The following is a 19938-nucleotide window of genomic DNA, read 5'->3' as shown; positions in this document are numbered from 1 at the left end:
TCTCTCGGGATGAGTGTGATGATCGTCACAAGTACCAAATTGCCTGGAGTAGCCGCTGGATCCCAAACACAGTAGTCTCTGGCGCCTTAGACACGTACGGCCCTTGGGAAGCCGTAGTGAATGCTATGGTCCCGGCTCCAATGAGATGAGGAAATCTTCGATTTATTACTGGACGAGTGGGCAGATTGTGCACCAGAATAACCGCTGGATCCTGTATCGCTGTAGCCTCAGACGGCGAAGTCCAAGTCTAATGTCGTGCCAATTCACAAACAAATGATGTTGGTGAAGCCTGGGCGGCGACGGGAACAGGTGCCACTGGAACCACCACTGGAGCCGCAGTGACCATCGTCGTTAGCATGCTTTTCAAGATGTTTGCAACCGAGTCAGCGATGAATGGTTGGAATGATGACACCGGCACCACCATCGTCTCCGACCTTCGCGCAGATCGCATCACTCGCTGGTAAGTCGCAAACTCTGTCGACGTGAGAACCGAACTGAAGTCACACCGTGATTTGTCTTCACAAGGAGGTCTACACCTCGGAACAAAGTTCATGCGGGTCTTCCTCCATCCATCTGTTCCATTCAAAGCCCAATTTTACCTTTCAAACTGAAAATTGTGCTAAATAAATATACTGGAAGTAAAGACATGTACAACATATTGAACTATAAAAGCATAATTCCAAAGTCACAGATAAAATATGCAAATAAGGGTTTGAACTGCGATTACTATACTTGGGGGATATATTATGTTTTGCCATTTAAATGTCTGAAAGATACAACTTTAAGATGGTTTCAGTACAGACTGCTTCATAGAATTCTTGCCACTAATACATTTCTTCATATGATTCATTACATAGATTCTAATAAATGCACTTTTTGTAATAATGAACCGGAGACTTTACAGTACCTTTTTTATGACTGCAATAAAGTAAGAAACCTATGGGAAACTGTTGAAAAGTGGATTTTTTATAAAACAGGAATTGCCACCTCATTCAATAAAAAAGCTATTATGTTTGGGATTGTGGATGGCGAACTAACTTATGTAGTGAACTGGTTAATATTCAGTATAAAATATTATATTTATAATATGAAAATACTTCACAAATATTTACATATAAATGCTATCGAACATATCCTGAAAAAGAAATTTCAAATTGAAAAATATATTTATACTAAAATTGTGAGTACGACAAATTTAACATACATTGGGAAAAATGGCTCAATCTCTTCATTTAAGAATCGGAGAAATAACTTTTTTCTTTTTCTTTTTTTTCAACTGACACTTTTATTCCTTAAATCATTAATTTTCCCTTTCAACTTGTTTTGAATTGCTAGCGCATTACAAGTGATGTTTGTTTCTACTTCTATATTTCTTCTCTCTTCCTCCCCCCATTTTTATCTCTCCCCCCCCCCCCACCCCCGATCAAAACCAACTAGTGTCTGGGAATTCATATATAGATAGAGAGCATTTATATCAGAAAATACTATAAAACCACCAACATGCAAAGCATGGCAATTAAAACAATTTTTAATAGAAACTTTATCTATTTTGTTGATTTAAAATAAGTTAAATCACAAATGATAAAGAATTTATTTTAATATATTCAGTATTGTCCGATTAATACTGGTAATACGTATATATTCACTACCAAATTAATCTAGTAAGAAAAAAAATAATGTGATGCACTTCACTTTCATTATAGCAGAACACCAGACATATATTTTTAAAAGAAATAAATTATTGTATCAACCATAATCATGACTGATTGTACAGCAATGATTCTAGGCTCCCCAACCTTGACATTGTCTGCTTGATCTGGGGATAATAAATAATTTAAAAATAAAAAAATAAAATAAATGATAATAATAATAATTTCAATCTGTGAAATAGAAAGAAAAAACATAAGTCTGTACAATTCCGGTAAACAAAAGTCGCCATTTTGAAAATGGTGCCACGCCTTGCTGACTGGAACACACAACGATTAAAAATTTGAAAAAATCACTTGTTAATGAAGTGAATTACGTCAAAATAAATACACAATAATGTTGTAGGAAGAAATTCCACACATAAAACAATCAATAAAGATAATAAAAACCAACAGACTAAATAGAACTGACAACAGGTTTAACAACCGATGGAATAAGTAACATGAAAGCTTATTTTACATTTCTATGACCTTTGAGGACTGCAGCTAACTTTTGAACTGCCAGTGACACATGGAAGGCATTAATAAAAGCTGGTCCAAATTACTGCTGAGCTACTATAAAAGTCATACCCATTTCGGAGACGGCCAGGCTGAATGCAGACCCAGCGTGTATTTGAATGGCTCCTCTGTTCGGTCCTTCGAAGTTCTTCAGTAGGCGAGGAACCAATTCATCTTTAGGTGCAGCATGGCCCAGACGTCCATATCCACCGAATCCCCAGCTGAAAACCCGCTTCCTTGAGTCTAACACCAACTGTCAACAGAGTATCGTAACACTGTATGAGTTCAAATAAGTTTAATAGTATTATGCTGAAAATCTGTTTCTGTCACGGATGTTAATGACCTAACAAAGTATTATCTGAAAATATATATACATTTGATTTGTCGCTAAAAGTACTTTATTTAACCATCTACATAACTAACATAACTCACTTATTAGTAATATTACTGATATTTTGTAAAAATAATTGAATTATGTCAACGGTCCATAATTCAGGAAAAAATAACAGTTATTTGGAGCGAAGAGGTGTGACATATTATTTTTGTAGTCACGTGATGGGCAACTCCCAAATAACCGCTGCAGTGTCAAAACGATTTACCAAACTTGTGTAACAAGGAAAAAACAACAATGAAAATAAGTTAATAAAAATTAATAAAAACATGTAGTGAATGATAAGCTTATACATTAATTTATTTTATTAACAGAAGCATGTTAAATGTCGACAATCTCGACTAGTTAGGCCTTTGCATTTATAGGTAAATTTATCGTTAGTCGTATGCAAAAAAACTCTAAACATCTAGATCAGAAACACCTTCATTTTCCACCGTATTAAATTCATTAATATGCAAAATATGCCATAACAGCTGACTTGGAATAGGAATTGTTACATTTTTAAAGAATACTCTAAGTAGACGGTGTTTATATACGACGACCGTGTATATAGCCACCACGAACGAGGGCTGGCTATATTCACAGCAAAAATGTATATAGGCAGTAAATAAGTATTTGATTGATCCATATTACTGAACCATCTGGAACAGGAGGAATACATACTAACAGAGTTCGACAAATCCGCTAGCCCGACGCCCGTGGCTAGTAATTTTTAAGTTCGGCTAGTAAGAAACACTCTCCTTATCGCTCGATAGTTTTTTTTTGGTGGTTTTTTTCTCTCAGTTAAAATTTCCTCTAATAAAGTTGATTGTGATGTTTGTCATCGAATAATATCAACAACGCAATCAGTATATAATAATCCACTTGAACTAGGTCTGCAAACTGCAGTAACATATACTATCTCTACATCGTCACAGTTACAGCATGCATTGTTTACTTGTCCCTGGCGACACAAATAGTAGGCCCTAAATATATAAAAATCCAGTTATAATTGATCAGGAATTTGGGCTAGTGCTTTATCTTGGTGAGCTAGTGGTTTTTACAAACCCACTAGCCCTGTGGCTAGTGACTTTTCAAAATATTTGTCATACTCTGACTAAGTACTGTACGAACAGTATATTTTCTGAACAGGGGAGTGGGGGAGTATATGAATCTAGCGGAACCCTTTTGTGAATGGTTTCCATAGACATATGAATAGCGTAATATTGCCCCTACAGTACTAACAAAAAATTAATAATAAATTAAAATAATAATAATAATAACAATAATAAATAAATAAAAATTACAAATTATCAGCTGCTGTGGTAGATTCCCTGAAATCAACAGGGCTTGAACTTAATAATTTTAAACAGATTGCAAATTTGAGGCTCCTTACGTCCATGTTTTAAAAAGTAAATTTTACCGCAAATAAATACACTGTATGATTGAAAGGTTATTTTGCTGTACTTAGTCATATTTCAAATGCGCAAAATTGCAAGGGGCAGTAAATCTCAAAATACATTTTTTTTTTATACCAGTAACGCCAAGACCATTCCCGGGCTCTAAATTTATGTAATGTTTCTATAACAACAGCCCCCACCCACCCCACTGCGACGTGATTTTACCAACATTATAATACATGTAATAATAATAATAATAATAATAATACACAGTTATTATTATTATTAGCCTACTACTACCTTTTTGGGGTAGTTTTGGGGTGGAAGGGCGGTGTTTTATCTGGGGGTGGGTGGTGGCTATACAAATGCAAGATTAACGTGCGTGTACACACACACAAAGGGCAGTCTGAACTTGTCCCTGCACATAGAACTGGATTCAACTGGGATAAGTAATAATTAAGCCAACCTTTGGATGGCAAAACATGCGACAGTAGACACGTTTAATGGTGACATTAGAAAACGTCATCCGTTTTTGAACCAAGCACTATAGCGTTGTAACCATCTAAACTCTATCCCTGCTAAATTCCATGCAAATGCACCTGATAATAATAATAATAATAAATGGTGAGTTCATGTTCCGACTGTTTATTATTTTATTTCAGCGTATTCAGTTATTTTCATCATGAAATAATATATTTTTTATTATTTGCCATGTATATAGCCGACCCTCATTTGCCAAGTCTCTATACACGGCTGTCGTTTATATAAAATTGAAAAATACTTTATATGGTTGTCGTATATATAGCCTCATCACTGCGAGTTTGTTTTGCTGTATTTTTTATGACTTTTCACAAGAAGACTTCCAAATTTTAAAAATGAAGCATGTCATGGAATTCCCTCGATCTTAGTTCAATTAAAATGTTTTGGATCATATAATAACTAGGTTTGGTATTCCAAATGAATGTAATTTCCATTTATAATCTATACTTATAATCTGTAATTGAGCGCCTTTAAGTTTAACATCAACTGTCAACAGAGTATAACATTATGCGAGTTTAAACCTGCTTCCATGAACCTAACAAAATGGTGCATTTTCCCACCAAGTTACTAGGAGTAGTGAAAAATGGATGCAATTGAGATAATGATTCAGTTTGTTAAATCACACAAATGAGAAAGTAAGTTTCACTGTTACACCAGCAATACATACCACATGGTTGTTTCCACACGCAATGTCGCGCACTTCAACGTCGGTTACCGGAACCACATGATTGTCTCGAGTCTTCTCAATCCACACATTCACCTTCCGGGGAACCAGTTCACACTTGAAGGATAGCTTGTTACTCGTCACAAAGAATTTACCATCAGTATTGTGACCTTTGAAAGAAAGGAACACCATAACAATTACAAATTCTATACTAACTGCTTTAATCTCACAAATATAATTAGTATAATATAGGTTTTTCATTGTGTATATAAAATTAAACTGTTATTTCACCAACTACACATCTGGAAAACATATTTTCATATCTCCGAAGTTCAAGGGTCAAAATAAATTGCATGAAAGTCAAACTTGATCTGTAACAGTACATGATAAAGCTATACACAAAATGTCAGCTCAATATCTCAAGGCATTGTGAGAAAAAAACATCCGGAAAAATATATGTGGGACAGACAGATGGACGGACAGATAGAGATAAAACCTATAGTCCCCTCAGGACTTTCCAGGAGGTTAATTTATTTTTCTAGGAGTTAAAGCACTTTCCAGGATGTGTGCAAACCCTGTAAGACAGTGTTATTTGAAGTTGATTTACACATTTTGTCAAGGTATACTCAACAATATTTTTATATAATAAACTTTTATGACACCATCTATGCAATGTGTATTTTTGTGCTGGGGTGTCGTTAAACATTCATTCATTCATTCTTATACTCAACATGTTCCCTTTAGTATGCTAAATGCTCAACAGAGCTCATGAGGTGAGTGATTTTTCACTCACCTGATATTTGCAAATGTGAAGGACTGCTACTTAACTGTCCGACCGTAAACAGTAATACAACGGGAATTCATTTACTTACTTAACTGTCTGCCTGTAGACAGTAATAAAACTACTGGTATTCATTTACTTACTTCTTAACTATTCACTTGTAGACAGTAATAAAACTCTTGGTAGTCATACATTTACCTAGCTGTTTGCTTGTAGACTAATAAAACTCTTGGTATTCATTCATTTACATAGCTGTTTTCTTGTATACAGTAATAAAACTCTTGGTAGTCATACATTTACCTAGCTGTTTGCTTGTAGACAGTAATAAAACCACTGGTAGTCATACATTCACCTAGCTGTTTGCTTGTAGACAGTAATAAAACTACTGGTAGTCATACATTTACCTAGCTGTTTGCTTGTAGACAGTAATAAACCACTGGTAGTCATACATTCACCTAGCTGTTTGCTTGTAGACAGTAATAAAACTACTGGTAGTCATACATTCACCTAGCTGTTTGCTTATAGACAGTAATAAAACTCTTGGTAGCCATACATTTACCTAGCTGTTTTCTTGTAGACAGTAATAAAACTACTGATATTCATTCATTTACCTAGCTGTTTGCTTGTAGACAGTAATAAAACTTGGTAGTCATACATTTACCTAGCTGTTTGCTTGTAAACAGTAATAAAACCTGAGTAATAAAACCTGTTAGTCATACATTTACCGTAGCTGTTTGCTTGTAGACTAATAAAACTCTTTGTTAGTCATACATTTACCTAGCTGTTTGCTTGTAGACAGTAATAAAACTACTGACAGGGGTTTCCCCAGGGCCGTTACGCCTTGATACGTAAAGTAAGTGCTTTGACAGCGTGGAAGTGCCTTAAATCAATTGCCGCTACACCTTGATTTGAAGTGCTTTAGAAAAACAATTTTCACAAGATCGAGCGTGGCAGTCGACTACCTCTTGCAAACAACTTGTGTACCAGTATATCAAGCACACCTAATTACTATGACAGGTAAAACAGTTCCTAAATACCTAACAATGGACTAATAAAACCACTGGTAGTCATACATTCACCTAGCTGTTTGCTTGTAGACAGTAATAAAACTACTGGTAGCCATTCATTTACCTAGCTGTTTGCTTGTAGACAGTAATAAAACTCTTGGTAGCCATACATTTACCTAGCTGTTTTCTTGTAGTTGTAGACAGTAATAAAACTCTTGGTAGTCATACATATACATAGCTATTTTTTTGTAGACTAATAAAACTAATGATATTCATTCATTTACCTAGCTGTTTTCTTGTAGACAGTAATAAAACTCTTGGTAGTCATTCATTTACCTAGCTGTTTGCTTGTAGACAGTAATAAAACTTTTGGTAGTCATACATTTACCTAGCTGTTTGCTTGTAGACAGTAATAAAACTACTGATATTCATTTATTTACCTAGTTGTCCGTATTCTGGACATCCAAATGTGTACATGTTGCCACGGATATCAGACATTGTGCTAAACTCACCACCACATCGCACTTTCCGGATTGGAGGACCTTTGTAGTGTACCTACAAAATTACAAAAAAAATATTAATTATAGATGGAAAATGAAACTATACAAAAAATAGCATAACAAAGTTAAAAACAACAAATTAAAAGTGAAAAATAGTAGTTTAGTGAGGCAGTAACCACTGTATTAGTATCAAACATGCTATGCTTACTGCTTATTAAATATTATGTTTCACATTCTTGCAGGCCTATATAGTAAGTGACACCCGAGCTGGCATATGAAAAAAAAAAAAGAAAAGTTTTTAACAATACACATCAAAATAAAAGAAATATTTATAAATGTGCTGAAGTGAAAAGTTTTACTAACTTTATGTACATAAAATTAAATTAAAACAAGTATTCTGAGAGAACTGCTTAATTTAATTTATTACCCCAGCAGGCACTCATAACGGGGAAAATAAAAATAATAATTTCTCACTGAGAAGTTATCATGCCTTGGTTTAACGTACCCTACTATTGGACGATTTGATGCCAACAAACCAGTCACCTTGTCGGTACTAAATATGACGTCATCATGATTTGGCAAAGCACACACAGTAGTTTAAAGCATTTGTGATTTCGTCTTTCTGGTTTCAGTGTTAAACTTGTAATAAAATGGTAGTTTAATGCAATTCATTATAGATGTTTTTTACAGAATACTGTATATAGAACTTTGGGTTTTGAAAATTATCTGTGAACAAATGAATAAAATACAAAGTTAAAGCAATACCCAGAACAGTAAAGTAGTTTACGCCGTTTCTATATAATAGACGTGTAGCCGATGTAGGCTATATCGAAACTAAAGGCTTTAAAAAACCCAACCCATATAGCTGGGGTAATAAATAGAATAACAAACTCGGTACCAGTTATCAAATTTATGTCCCTCATGAAATCATATTCACTTGTCACTTGCTAAAGCTTGTGACAAGTGAAAATTATTTCACTCGGGACATAAATTTGATAATAACTGGTAACTTGTTTATTATCCTCTATATATGTTCCCTACCAGGGCCCAACAAATTTTATTATCTCGTAAAAAATAATAATAAAAAGGTCTGGAAAACATATTTTCACATCTCCTAAGTTCAAGGACCATATCTATGTCTAAAATGTTTAAATTGCTATGAAGGAAATGGTTTATTTAATGACGCACTCAACACATTTTATTTACAGTTATATGGCATCAGACATATGGTTAAGGACCACACAGATATTGAGGGAGGAAACCCGCTGTCACCACTTTATGGGCTAATTGTTCTGATTAGCAACAAGGGATCTTTTATATGCACCATCCCACAGACAGGATAGCACATACAACCGCCTTTGACGTACCAGTCGTGGTGCACTGGCTGGAGCGAGAAATAGCCCAATGGGCCCACTGACTACTTGAAGAACTTAAAATATATTAAAACATTACTACATCTGTATAGACATCGTGAATGCGGCCATTTTACATTGGTGCACACACCAATAATGAAAGAATTATCTCCCAACAACATTCTCGAAACTCACTCGTACCACATAGTGGAAACTTTGGCAGTTTTTTGTCTTTTTACCCTGCTCCACATAACATTTTGTAACATTAAGACCACCATCTCTACCATTTTTAACCAATACAACAAAATTCTTTGTTTACACAAAACAGAGATCAGTATTCGTCCTAATTCTGCAAAAACAGCAGCATTTGTTCTAGCTTGTGCATTTAAAATAGTCTTACAGTACCGGTACTTAATTTCAACTTTTTTCCAGGTCTGTAATAGAATTTATGCCAGCTACTTCAGAACCATACAACAACATTGGTAAAATCAAACAATTTTGTGCTAATATTCACTGGAACAGACAAAAATAAATTATACAGGGTACAAAGAAAACATACTTTTTATAGCCTGTTCCGCTAACAATCTACATGCTGTCTTAAAATTACCAGTATAACTAAATGTAATACCTAAATAATTAAACATATCAACAATATCTATCACTATATTTTTATATTTAAAGCTAAAGTTATGGAGTGATTTTCTTTTTTCAAATACACATATTTTGGTTTTACTGGTATTAACTTCTATTTCCCATTTATCGCAATAAGAACTCAAGTTGTCAAGCAAGTTCTGTAATTCCTTTTCGGAATTTGAAAAACGTACAGTGTCATCAACATACATCAACATAAAAATAGAAATCTCATTCAATATTTTAAGTGTATTAACATTTTCAATCATTTCTTCTTGCATATCATTAACAAACATAATAAACAGAATTGGCGTTAAAGGTTCTCCTTGTTTTACACCGAGTGAGACAAAAAAATTCAGATGTATTCCAAAATAATCTAACACAGTTCCATACATGAGCATACATTGAGGATAAAATAGTAACCATTTTATTACTAACTCCATTTTTTACCATTTTTAGCCATAAGAAATCTCTAGAAACAGTATCAAATGCCTTTTTAAAATCTACAAATGCACAGAATAGTTTGTCTTTGTTGTTAAGGGTATTTGAAATTAAACCATTTAGTAAATAAATACAATCAGTAGTATTATAACCATCTCTAAATCCAAACTGATATTCATTAAAAAATATTCATTGATCGTACAGCAATTTAGTTCCCAGTAAGTCCCATTGTTTTCTGCAATGCTGCCATTGTTGTGTCACGTGAAGGGAAAGTTTGGCGATTTGATTGACTCGACAAAAAAACTATTTTTGTGATGTTATCATATGATGTTATTGTCGTAAACAAATATATGTTTACTAATACTAAGCATTATTTTAATCCTTTTGTTAATTTGGTAAATGTCAACAGCTGTTCGGTTCTGGTGGTTGTATAATTTGCATTCGATAGTTCAGCTCGAATCATTACTCAATAACAAGGCGACTTCTCATTGGCTGTAGCCTATGAAAGCAGAATGTATTACGGTATCTGATTGTTGCGGTATTATCAAAGGCCATTATAACCAAGGTGCCTGAGTAGTCCCCACTGTCAATCATAGTAATTGTTGTTCACAAGCAGTTTGCACCAAGTGGCAAACATTAATGAATTTAGTGAACCACCACTAAATGTATATGTATTAAACCACTAGATGTATACATATTAAACCGCCACTAGATGTATACTATTAAACCACCACTAGATGTATACTTATTAAACTGCCACTAGATGTTTACGTATTAAACGACCACTAGATGTATACTTATTAAACCACCACTAGATGTATCCTATTAAACCACCACTAGATGTATCCTATTAAACCACCACTAGATGTATACTTATTAAACCTCCACTAGATGTAAATGTATTAAACAGCCACTAGATGTATACATATTAAACCACCACTAGATGTATACTATTAAACCACCACTAGATGTATACGTATTAAACAGCCACTAGATGTATACGTATTAAACCGCCACTAGATGTATATGTATTAAACCACCACTAGATGTATACTATTAAACCACCACTAGATGTATACGTATTAAACCACAACTAGATGTATATGTATTAAACCGCCACTAGATGTATATGTATTAAACCACCACTAGATGTATACGTATTAAACCACCACTAGATGTATACGTATTAAACCACCACTAGATGTATACATATTAAACCACCACTAGATGTATACGTATTAAACCGTCACTAGATGTATACGTATTAAACCACCACTAGATGTATACGTATTAAACCACCACTAGATGTATACATATTAAACCACCACTAGATGTATACTATTAAACCCACCACTAGACGTATACTTATTAAACGGCCACTAGACGTATACTTATTAAACGGCCACTAGATGTATACGTATTAAACGGCCACTAGATGTATACTATTAAACAGCCACTAGATGTATACTTATTAAACCGCCACTAGATGTATACGTATACTCTTCAAAAAAAGAAACGCAAAAGGGTACAAATGGGTTATAACTCCGATTTTATGTTTCCTACCGGTTCATGCTTTGTGAATATAAGGTCATTGCATGTCCCAAACACATTCCCACGGTTACATTCGATAAAACGCAACTACTGTACAATAAAGTTCCAAAATGTGAATATTCGCAAAAACGCAGCCACGTGCAAACCATGTCACCACTGCACGTGCGTTGTCTGCACGTGCAACATGAACACCGACAGTATAAAAGTGCAGGGTGTTCGCTTGCCTGGCCTCTGTATCTGGCCGACAGTTGACAATCCAGGACATGCCACGTCTCAGTGAACCGCAGAGAAACAATGCCATCGGCCGACTAGACGCAGGCGAATCCAGAACAGCCGTTGCCAGGGCATTCCATGTGTCCCCAAGCACCATCTCCAGACTGTGGGACCGTTACCAGCAACATGGATCAACACGTGACCTCCCTAGATCCGGTCGACCACGGGTCACTACCCCCGGGCAGGACCGCTACATCCGGGTACGCCACCTTCGGGAACGATTGACTACTGCCACCTCCACAGCCGCGGCAATACCAGGTTTGCGCAGGATATCCGACCAGACCGTACAGAACCGCCTTCGTGAGGTAGGAATTCGTGCCAGACGTCCAGTTCGAGGTGTCATCTTAACACCACAACACCGTCGACTCCGACTGCAGTGGTGCCAGATTCATCGACAATGGCCTCAACTGCGATGGAGACAGGTGTGGTTCAGTGACGAGTCCCGATTTCTGCTCCGATGTCATAATGGAAGATGTCGCGTGTATAGGCGTCGTGGTGAACGTTATGCGGCAAACTGCGTGCAGGAAGTGGACAGATTCGGCGGGGGTAGTGTCATGGTGTGGGCAGCCATCTCACACACTGGCAGAACTGACCTGGTCCACGTGCAGGGCAACCTGAATGCACAGGGCTACATTGACCAGATCCTCCGGCCACACATCGTTCCAGTTATGGCCAACGCAGTGTTCCAACATGACAACGCCAGGCCTCACACAGCACGTCTCACAACGGCTTTCCTACAGAACAACAACATTAATGTCCTTCCTTGGCCATCGATATCACCGGATTTGAACCCAATTGAGCATCTATGGGACGAGTTGGACCGACGCCTCCGACAGCGACAACCACAGCCCCAGACCCTGCCCGAGCTGGCAGCAGCCTTGCAGGCCGAGTGTGCCACCATCCCCCGGGACGTCATCCGTACTCTGGTTGCTTCAATGGGCAGGCGGTGCCAGGCAGTTGTCAACACACGTGGAGGCCACACCCGGTATTGACTCCAGATGACCTTGACCTTGGTGGTGTGTCCTATCACTTACTCACAATGGACTAGAGTGAATTGTGAACAATCCTGCAACATCTGGTAATTATCGGACTCACCATTCAATAATTAAATCAATTCTCCAAATGTTACGACAATGTGGTTTTGCGTTTCTTCTTTTGAAGAGTATATTTAACCGCCACTAGATGTATACGTATTAAACCGCCACTAGATGTATATGTATTAAACCACTAGATGTATACATATTAAAAAACCATTAGATGTATACGTATTAAACAGCCACTAGATGTATACTATTAAACCACCATTAGATGTATACGTATTAAACAGCCACTAGATGTATACTATTAAACCACCACTAGATGTATACTTATTAAACAGCCACTAGATGTATACTATTAAACCACCACTAGATGTATACATATTAAACAGCCACTAGATGTATACGTATTAAACCACCATTAGATGTATACTTATTAAACAGCCACTAGATGTATACTATTAAACCACCACTAGATGTATACTTATTAAACAGCCACTAGATGTATACTATTAAACCACCACTAGATGTATACTATTAAACCACCACTAGATGTATACGTATTAAACCACCATTAGATGTATACGTATTAAACAGCCACTAGATGTATACGTACTAAACAGCCACTAGATGTATATGTATTAAACCACTAGATGTATATGTATTAAACCACCACTAGATGTATACTATTAAACCACCACTAGATGTATACTTATTAAACAGCCACTAGATGTATACTATTAAACCACCACTAGATGTATACGTATTAAACAGCCACTAGATGTATACTATTAAACCACCATTAGATGTATACGTATTAAACAGCCACTAGATGTATACTATTAAACCACCATTAGATGTATACGTATTAAAAAGCCACTAGATGTATACTATTAAACCACCACTAGATGTATACGTATTAAACAGCCACTAGATGTATATGTATTAAAACACCATTAGATATATACTTATTAAACAGCCACTAGATGTATACTTATTAAACAGCCACTAGATGTATACTATTAAACCACCACTAGATGTATACGTATTAAACCACCATTAGATGTATACGTATTAAACAGCCACTAGATGTATACGTATTAAACAGCCACTAGATGTATATGTATTAAACCACTAGATGTATACGTATTAAACCACCACTAGATGTATACTAATTAAACCACCACTAGATGTATACTATTAAACCACCACTAGATGTATACTTATTAAACAGCCACTAGATGTATACTATTAAACCACCACTAGATGTATACGTATTAAACAGCCACTAGATGTATACTTATTAAACCACCACTAGATGTATACTATTAAACCACCACTAGATGTATACTTATTAAACCACCACTAGATGTATACTATTAAACCACCACTAGATGTATACTATTAAACAGCCACTAGATGTATACTATTAAACCACCACTAGATGTATACTATTAAACCGCCACTAGATGTATACTATTAAACAGCCACTAGATGTATACTATTAAACCACCACTAGATGTATACTATTAAACGGCCACTAGATGTATACTATTAAACGGCCACTAGATGTATACTATTAAACCACCACTAGATGTATACTATTTAAACCACCACTAGATGTATACGTATTAAACCACCACTAGATGTATACGTATTAAACAGCCACTAGATGTATATGTATTAAACAGCCACTAGATGTATACTATTAAACCACCACTAGATGTATACTTATTAAACCACCACTAGATGTATACTTATTAAACCACCACTAGATGTATACTTATTAAACAGCCACTAGATGTATACTATTAAACCACCACTAGATGTATACGTATTAAACAGCCACTAGATGTATACGTATTAAACCACCACTAGATGTATACTATTAAACCACCACTAGATGTATACTATTAAACAGCCACTAGATGTATACTATTAAACCACCACTAGATGTATACTTATTAAACCACTAGATGTATACTTATTAAACCACCACTAGATGTATACTATTAAACCACCACTAGATGTATACGTATTAAATAGCCACTAGATGTATACTATTAAACCACCACTAGATGTATACGTATTAAACCACCACTAGATGTATACTATTAAACGGCCACTAGATGTATACTATTAAACCACCACTAGATGTATACGTATTAAATAGCCACTAGATGTATACTATTAAACCACCACTAGATGTATACGTATTAAACCACCACTAGATGTATACTATTAAACCACCACTAGATGTATACTTATTAAACCACCACTAGATGTATATGTATTAAACCACCACTAGATGTATACTATTAAATCACCACTAGATGTATACGTATTAAACCACCACTAGATGTATACTATTAAACCACCACTAGATGTATACGTATTAAACCACCACTAGATGTATATGTATTAAACCGCCACTAGATGTATACGTATTAAACTGCCACTAGATGTATACTATTAAACCACTAGATGTATACATATTAAACCACCACTAGATGTATACTATTAAACCACCACTAGATGTATACGTATTAAACCGCCACTAGATGTATATGTATTAAACCACCACTAGATGTATACTATTAAACCACCACTAGATGTATACTTATTAAACCACCACTAGATGTATACTATTAAACAGCCACTAGATGTATACATATTAAACCACCACTAGATGTATACTATTAAACCACCACTAGATGTATACGTATTAAACCACCACTAGATGTATACTATTAAACCACCACTAGACGTATACTATTAAACAGCCACTAGATGTATACTATTAAACATCTACTAGATGTATACTATTAAACCACCACTAGATGTATATGTATTAAACCACCACTAGATGTATACTTATTAAACTGCCACTAGATGTATACTTATTAAACCACCACTAGATGTATACTTATTAAACCACCACTAGATGTATACTATTAAACCACCACTAGATGTATACGTATTAAACCACTAGATGTATACTATTAAACCACTAGATGTATACGTATTAAACCACCACTAGATGTATACTATTAAACCACCACTAGATGTATACGTATTAAACCACCACTAGATGTATACTATTAAACAGCCACTAGATGTATACATATTAAACCACCACTAGATGTATACTATTAAACCACCACTAGATGTATACGTATTAAAGCACCACTAGACGTATACTATTAAACAGCCACTAGATGTATACTTATTAAACGGCCACTAGATGTATACGTATTAAACCGCCACTAGATGTATACATGTGTATGTATTAAACGGCCACTAGATGTATACGTATTAAACGGCCACTAGATGTATACGTATTAAACCGCCACTAGATGTATACGTATTAAACGGCCACTAGATGTATACTTATTAAACAGCCACTAGATGTATACTATTAAACCACCACTAGATGTATACGTATTAAACAGCCACTAGATGTATACTTATTAAACCACCACTAGATGTATACTATTAAACCACCACTAGACGTATACTATTAAACAGCCACTAGATGTATACTTATTAAACGGCCACTAGATGTATACGTATTAAATCGCCACTAAATGTATACATGTGTATGTATTAAACGGCTACTAGATGTATACGTATTAAACGGCCACTAGATGTATACGTATTAAACCGCCACTAGATGTATACGTATTAAACGGCCACTAGATGTATACTTATTAAACCGCCACTTATTAAAACACGACTTACTCTGGTTGGGGTTGCCACAAATGGACTCTGATGACCTAAGCCTAGCTGACCCATTTTGTTATCACCACAGGCAAACACTTTTCCTCGGTCTAAAAGCAACAAAAACAAGAGGAAAATTGAACACCTCAAAACACTTAGGGGAGTGAAAAATCGCACTCACCAAAATGCTACGGTGAGTGAAAACCAAGAATGATTAATTTATGAACTATTGAGTAATTTAATGTTGCAAAAATGAACTAATAATCCAATATTTTCTTCTTCTTCTGATCTTATTTAAGTTCGGATCACTAGTGTAGTCTAACTTCTTTCCCATTTAGGGAATGAAGTTATTCAAATATTTCATGGGCAATGCTGTGGAAATATAACAATGAAATTAGCCCACTTTATGCAGACAATTTGCTTTTTAATTGCAGTAAGTATTATTGAGGTGATCTGATCCTTACACACAGCACAGCCTTTGATATACCAGTCGTGGGCTACTGGTTGGGGAAAACCAAATAGGTCAATTCTACGACTTAAGCACCTCAGACGACTGAACTAGATCCATCATATATTTTAAAAAACAACAACAAAAAAACAACCCTTTATTAAACATACATGTATACACCCCAAAACAAAGAAAGAAAAAGAAAGAAATGTTTTATTTCACAATACACTCAACACATTTTAATTACGGTTATATGGCATCAGACATATGGTTAAGGACCACACAGATATTGAGAGAAGAAACCCGCTGTCGCCACTTCATGGGCTACTCTTTCTGATTAGCAGCAAGGGATCTTTTATATGCACCATCCCACAGACAGGATAGCACATACCACGGCCTTTGATATACCAGTAGTGGCGCACTGGCTGTGACGAGAAATAGCCCAATGGACCCACCGACGGGGATCGATCCCAGACCGCATCGAGCGAGCGCTGTACCACTGAGCTACGTCCCGCCCCATACCCCAAAACAAATGCCTGTGAATGTCAGACTGACAATATCTCCAGTTCAACTACATAACAGATGAGTCAGCTTGCACATAGGGTAGGTCTTTCCACAAAGTTAACCAACACATGACAATAGCTTCTTTTTTGGGGGGGGGGGGGGGCAGGGGGGGCTTTTCTGGGGGTATTTTAAGGGGGGGGGGGTCTTGCACATTCTAAATGAAGATAATTTGTATGCATTTTACATCCAGTTCAGTTCACTTTGTGACAAAAAAAAAGGAGCATAAAAAACAACATGATATGACTGTAACCTTCTAAGACTGATAAAGAGAATGACGAAAAGAACCTACCTGTTAAGAACAAGGTGTGATTTCGTCCACAGGCTGCGTCGACAACGTTCATCCCACTAAGACCTTCCACCAGGCTTGGGACGTCCATTCTATCAGTATTTTCCAGACCAAGCTGGCCCTTGTCATTTCGCCCTGTAAATATGTTACATAATACAACTAGTATTATAGGCTTTTAAACTTTCAGTTGAGATTTTAATTTGATCTAAGAAGCATTTTTATCGTCCACCTAAAAATATGGCAAAAGCACACCTCCCACTGGTTGTTTGCAAAGAATTGTTTTAACCCCAGCCACCCCCAGTGTTTGAACATCATTATACTGATTCAGCAATGTTCAGTGGGTGCTATTCAAAACTTCTTTTTGTCAATATACATGTATGTAAGCTTTACTATAGAACACAAAACACTTGCCTAGAGGTAATGAGGAGTGATTTATCATTGGCCTGATATTTTCAAACATTGGTGCTACTGTGTATTAATGGACATAATGTAAGGGTCAGTTCTGTCACAAGTATACTGTTATGTGATAAGGTAAATATATTCTCAGTGATTTTTTAGGTAATGTTCAAACAATTACTTGACTTGCTAAAAAAACTGCCTTTGTGACCTTTGAAAGTCCATGAAAGTTACCACAGTGTCTTCTAGATTAGCTGAAGTGCCGTTCATTTCATGAATTGGCAAAAGCGTTTAACACCCTTATCCTGTATATATATCTCAGATGTCTATTTTGTGACAATCCACAATATACCAGCTGAGGCTATCTAGGTTTGAAGCCAACAACCAAGTGGATCTCATTTGTGATTTCTCACAACACAGACAATAGCTCTACCAATATTAGACCTGGGTAATATAAAGTATGGTATTGTGTCAATACCCATTTACTGTACTGAGCAAGTCTCAAAATATCAACATTGTTAATTGAAACATATTCCTGCCATTACTGTATTTTCCAGCCTATTACACACACTGGTGTATAAACCACATCCCTTGTTTTTAGGCAAAGTTCTGAACTATGTCAGTACATAAACCACACCTTTAAATAAGCCGCAGTTAAAACAAAGCCACAAACTTAATTACAGTTAATTATTGTTTGTATTTAATAATAATAAAGGCATCCATTCTCCCTTAAATTTAAACAATAAATAATTGTTGAATGTGTGGATTTCGGTTTCATTTCACCTATAATGGGCAAGTTTCATAAACAAAACACACCGTTGACAACACCCTGCTACTTTCACGAAAATATGAACAAGAACTTGATAACGCATTGTTCATAAAACTACATGATAATATTTTATTTGTTCCAGTTTATTTACAAAGCATGAACCAAAAAGAAAATGCACAAGTAAGAATTATTAGTACTCACTTGATTACACGTATTTCACTGTAACCTAACAAGCATGTTGTGAGCAAAAATTACATATTCAAATGATGTCGGGTCAAGCTGAATATATTGGCCAGTGGCAGTGAACCAAAACTAAGCATGGTCCTGTTTACAGTTTTGACAATGTTTTATAACTTTTAAACGATGGCCGTTTCCCAAAAAATATTTGCCGAGAATGATATATTTAATGAAATACAACAAAACAAGATATGCACAAAACATTAACATGGTGCACACATTATATAGTACGAGCATAAACTGAACACAAGTGTATACAAAAGATCAATCGTTCAGTATATTAGTCACACAATCTAAATTGGTGATACACCTAGACTACAACAATAAAATATTCACATGGGGACCTCCCATAACTGTTGAAACAATAAAATAAGTTTCTACACAAATGTTATGCTCTGTATAAATTAGTGGGCCAATTAGATTGGGAATGTGGACTTGTAATAAAAAGAGTACAGGTACTCCGATTATGTGATTTTAATTTCTATGCTTGGTACTGAACTTAAATTCTGATATATTAATTAAAAACATTACAAACAGGTAACAAACAGAGGCGTTAAAGAGATCAAGAAACTGTTTTGATGTCATTGTTAAGGTCCGGCTTTTACAATTGGTAGTAAATGGCCATGACATTGTAATTGTGTCACGTGACTGGCTATTTATCTGCAGTATCGAACATGCAAGTGTTTGCTACAAACTAAAACATTACTTTGTATAATATGAGGTGAGTCATTTCATTTTAAAACATCGGACAAACACATCTGATGCACT

The 19938-nt window shown here is 35.6% G+C and overlaps 1 protein-coding gene across 2 annotated transcripts in view; it reads right to left on the bottom strand.

Annotated features, from left to right (window-relative positions):
* Positions 1-19938, bottom strand: part of LOC121390661 (protein RCC2-like) — a 45811-nt gene that overhangs the window by 19221 nt on the left and 6652 nt on the right. For both annotated transcript variants that reach the window (XR_005960241.1, XM_041522526.1), the window contains exons 4-8: positions 17772-17903; positions 16492-16580; positions 7407-7521; positions 5182-5348; positions 2277-2457 (exon numbers count right to left, since the gene is read on the bottom strand). Coding sequence is in view for 1 of the 2 variants with exons in the window: in XM_041522526.1 (XP_041378460.1) it covers positions 2277-2457; positions 5182-5348; positions 7407-7521; positions 16492-16580; positions 17772-17903 (684 nt within the window). In the remaining variant the exon portion in view is untranslated. The remainder of the gene's footprint in view (positions 1-2276; positions 2458-5181; positions 5349-7406; positions 7522-16491; positions 16581-17771; positions 17904-19938) is intronic.

Source organism: Gigantopelta aegis, chromosome 15 (assembly GCF_016097555.1).
Source record: "Gigantopelta aegis isolate Gae_Host chromosome 15, Gae_host_genome, whole genome shotgun sequence".
NCBI classification, from domain to species: domain Eukaryota; kingdom Metazoa; phylum Mollusca; class Gastropoda; order Neomphalida; family Peltospiridae; genus Gigantopelta; species Gigantopelta aegis.
The sequence above is the reverse complement of the archived record's forward strand: the minus strand, read 5'-3'. Positions and strand labels throughout refer to the sequence as shown.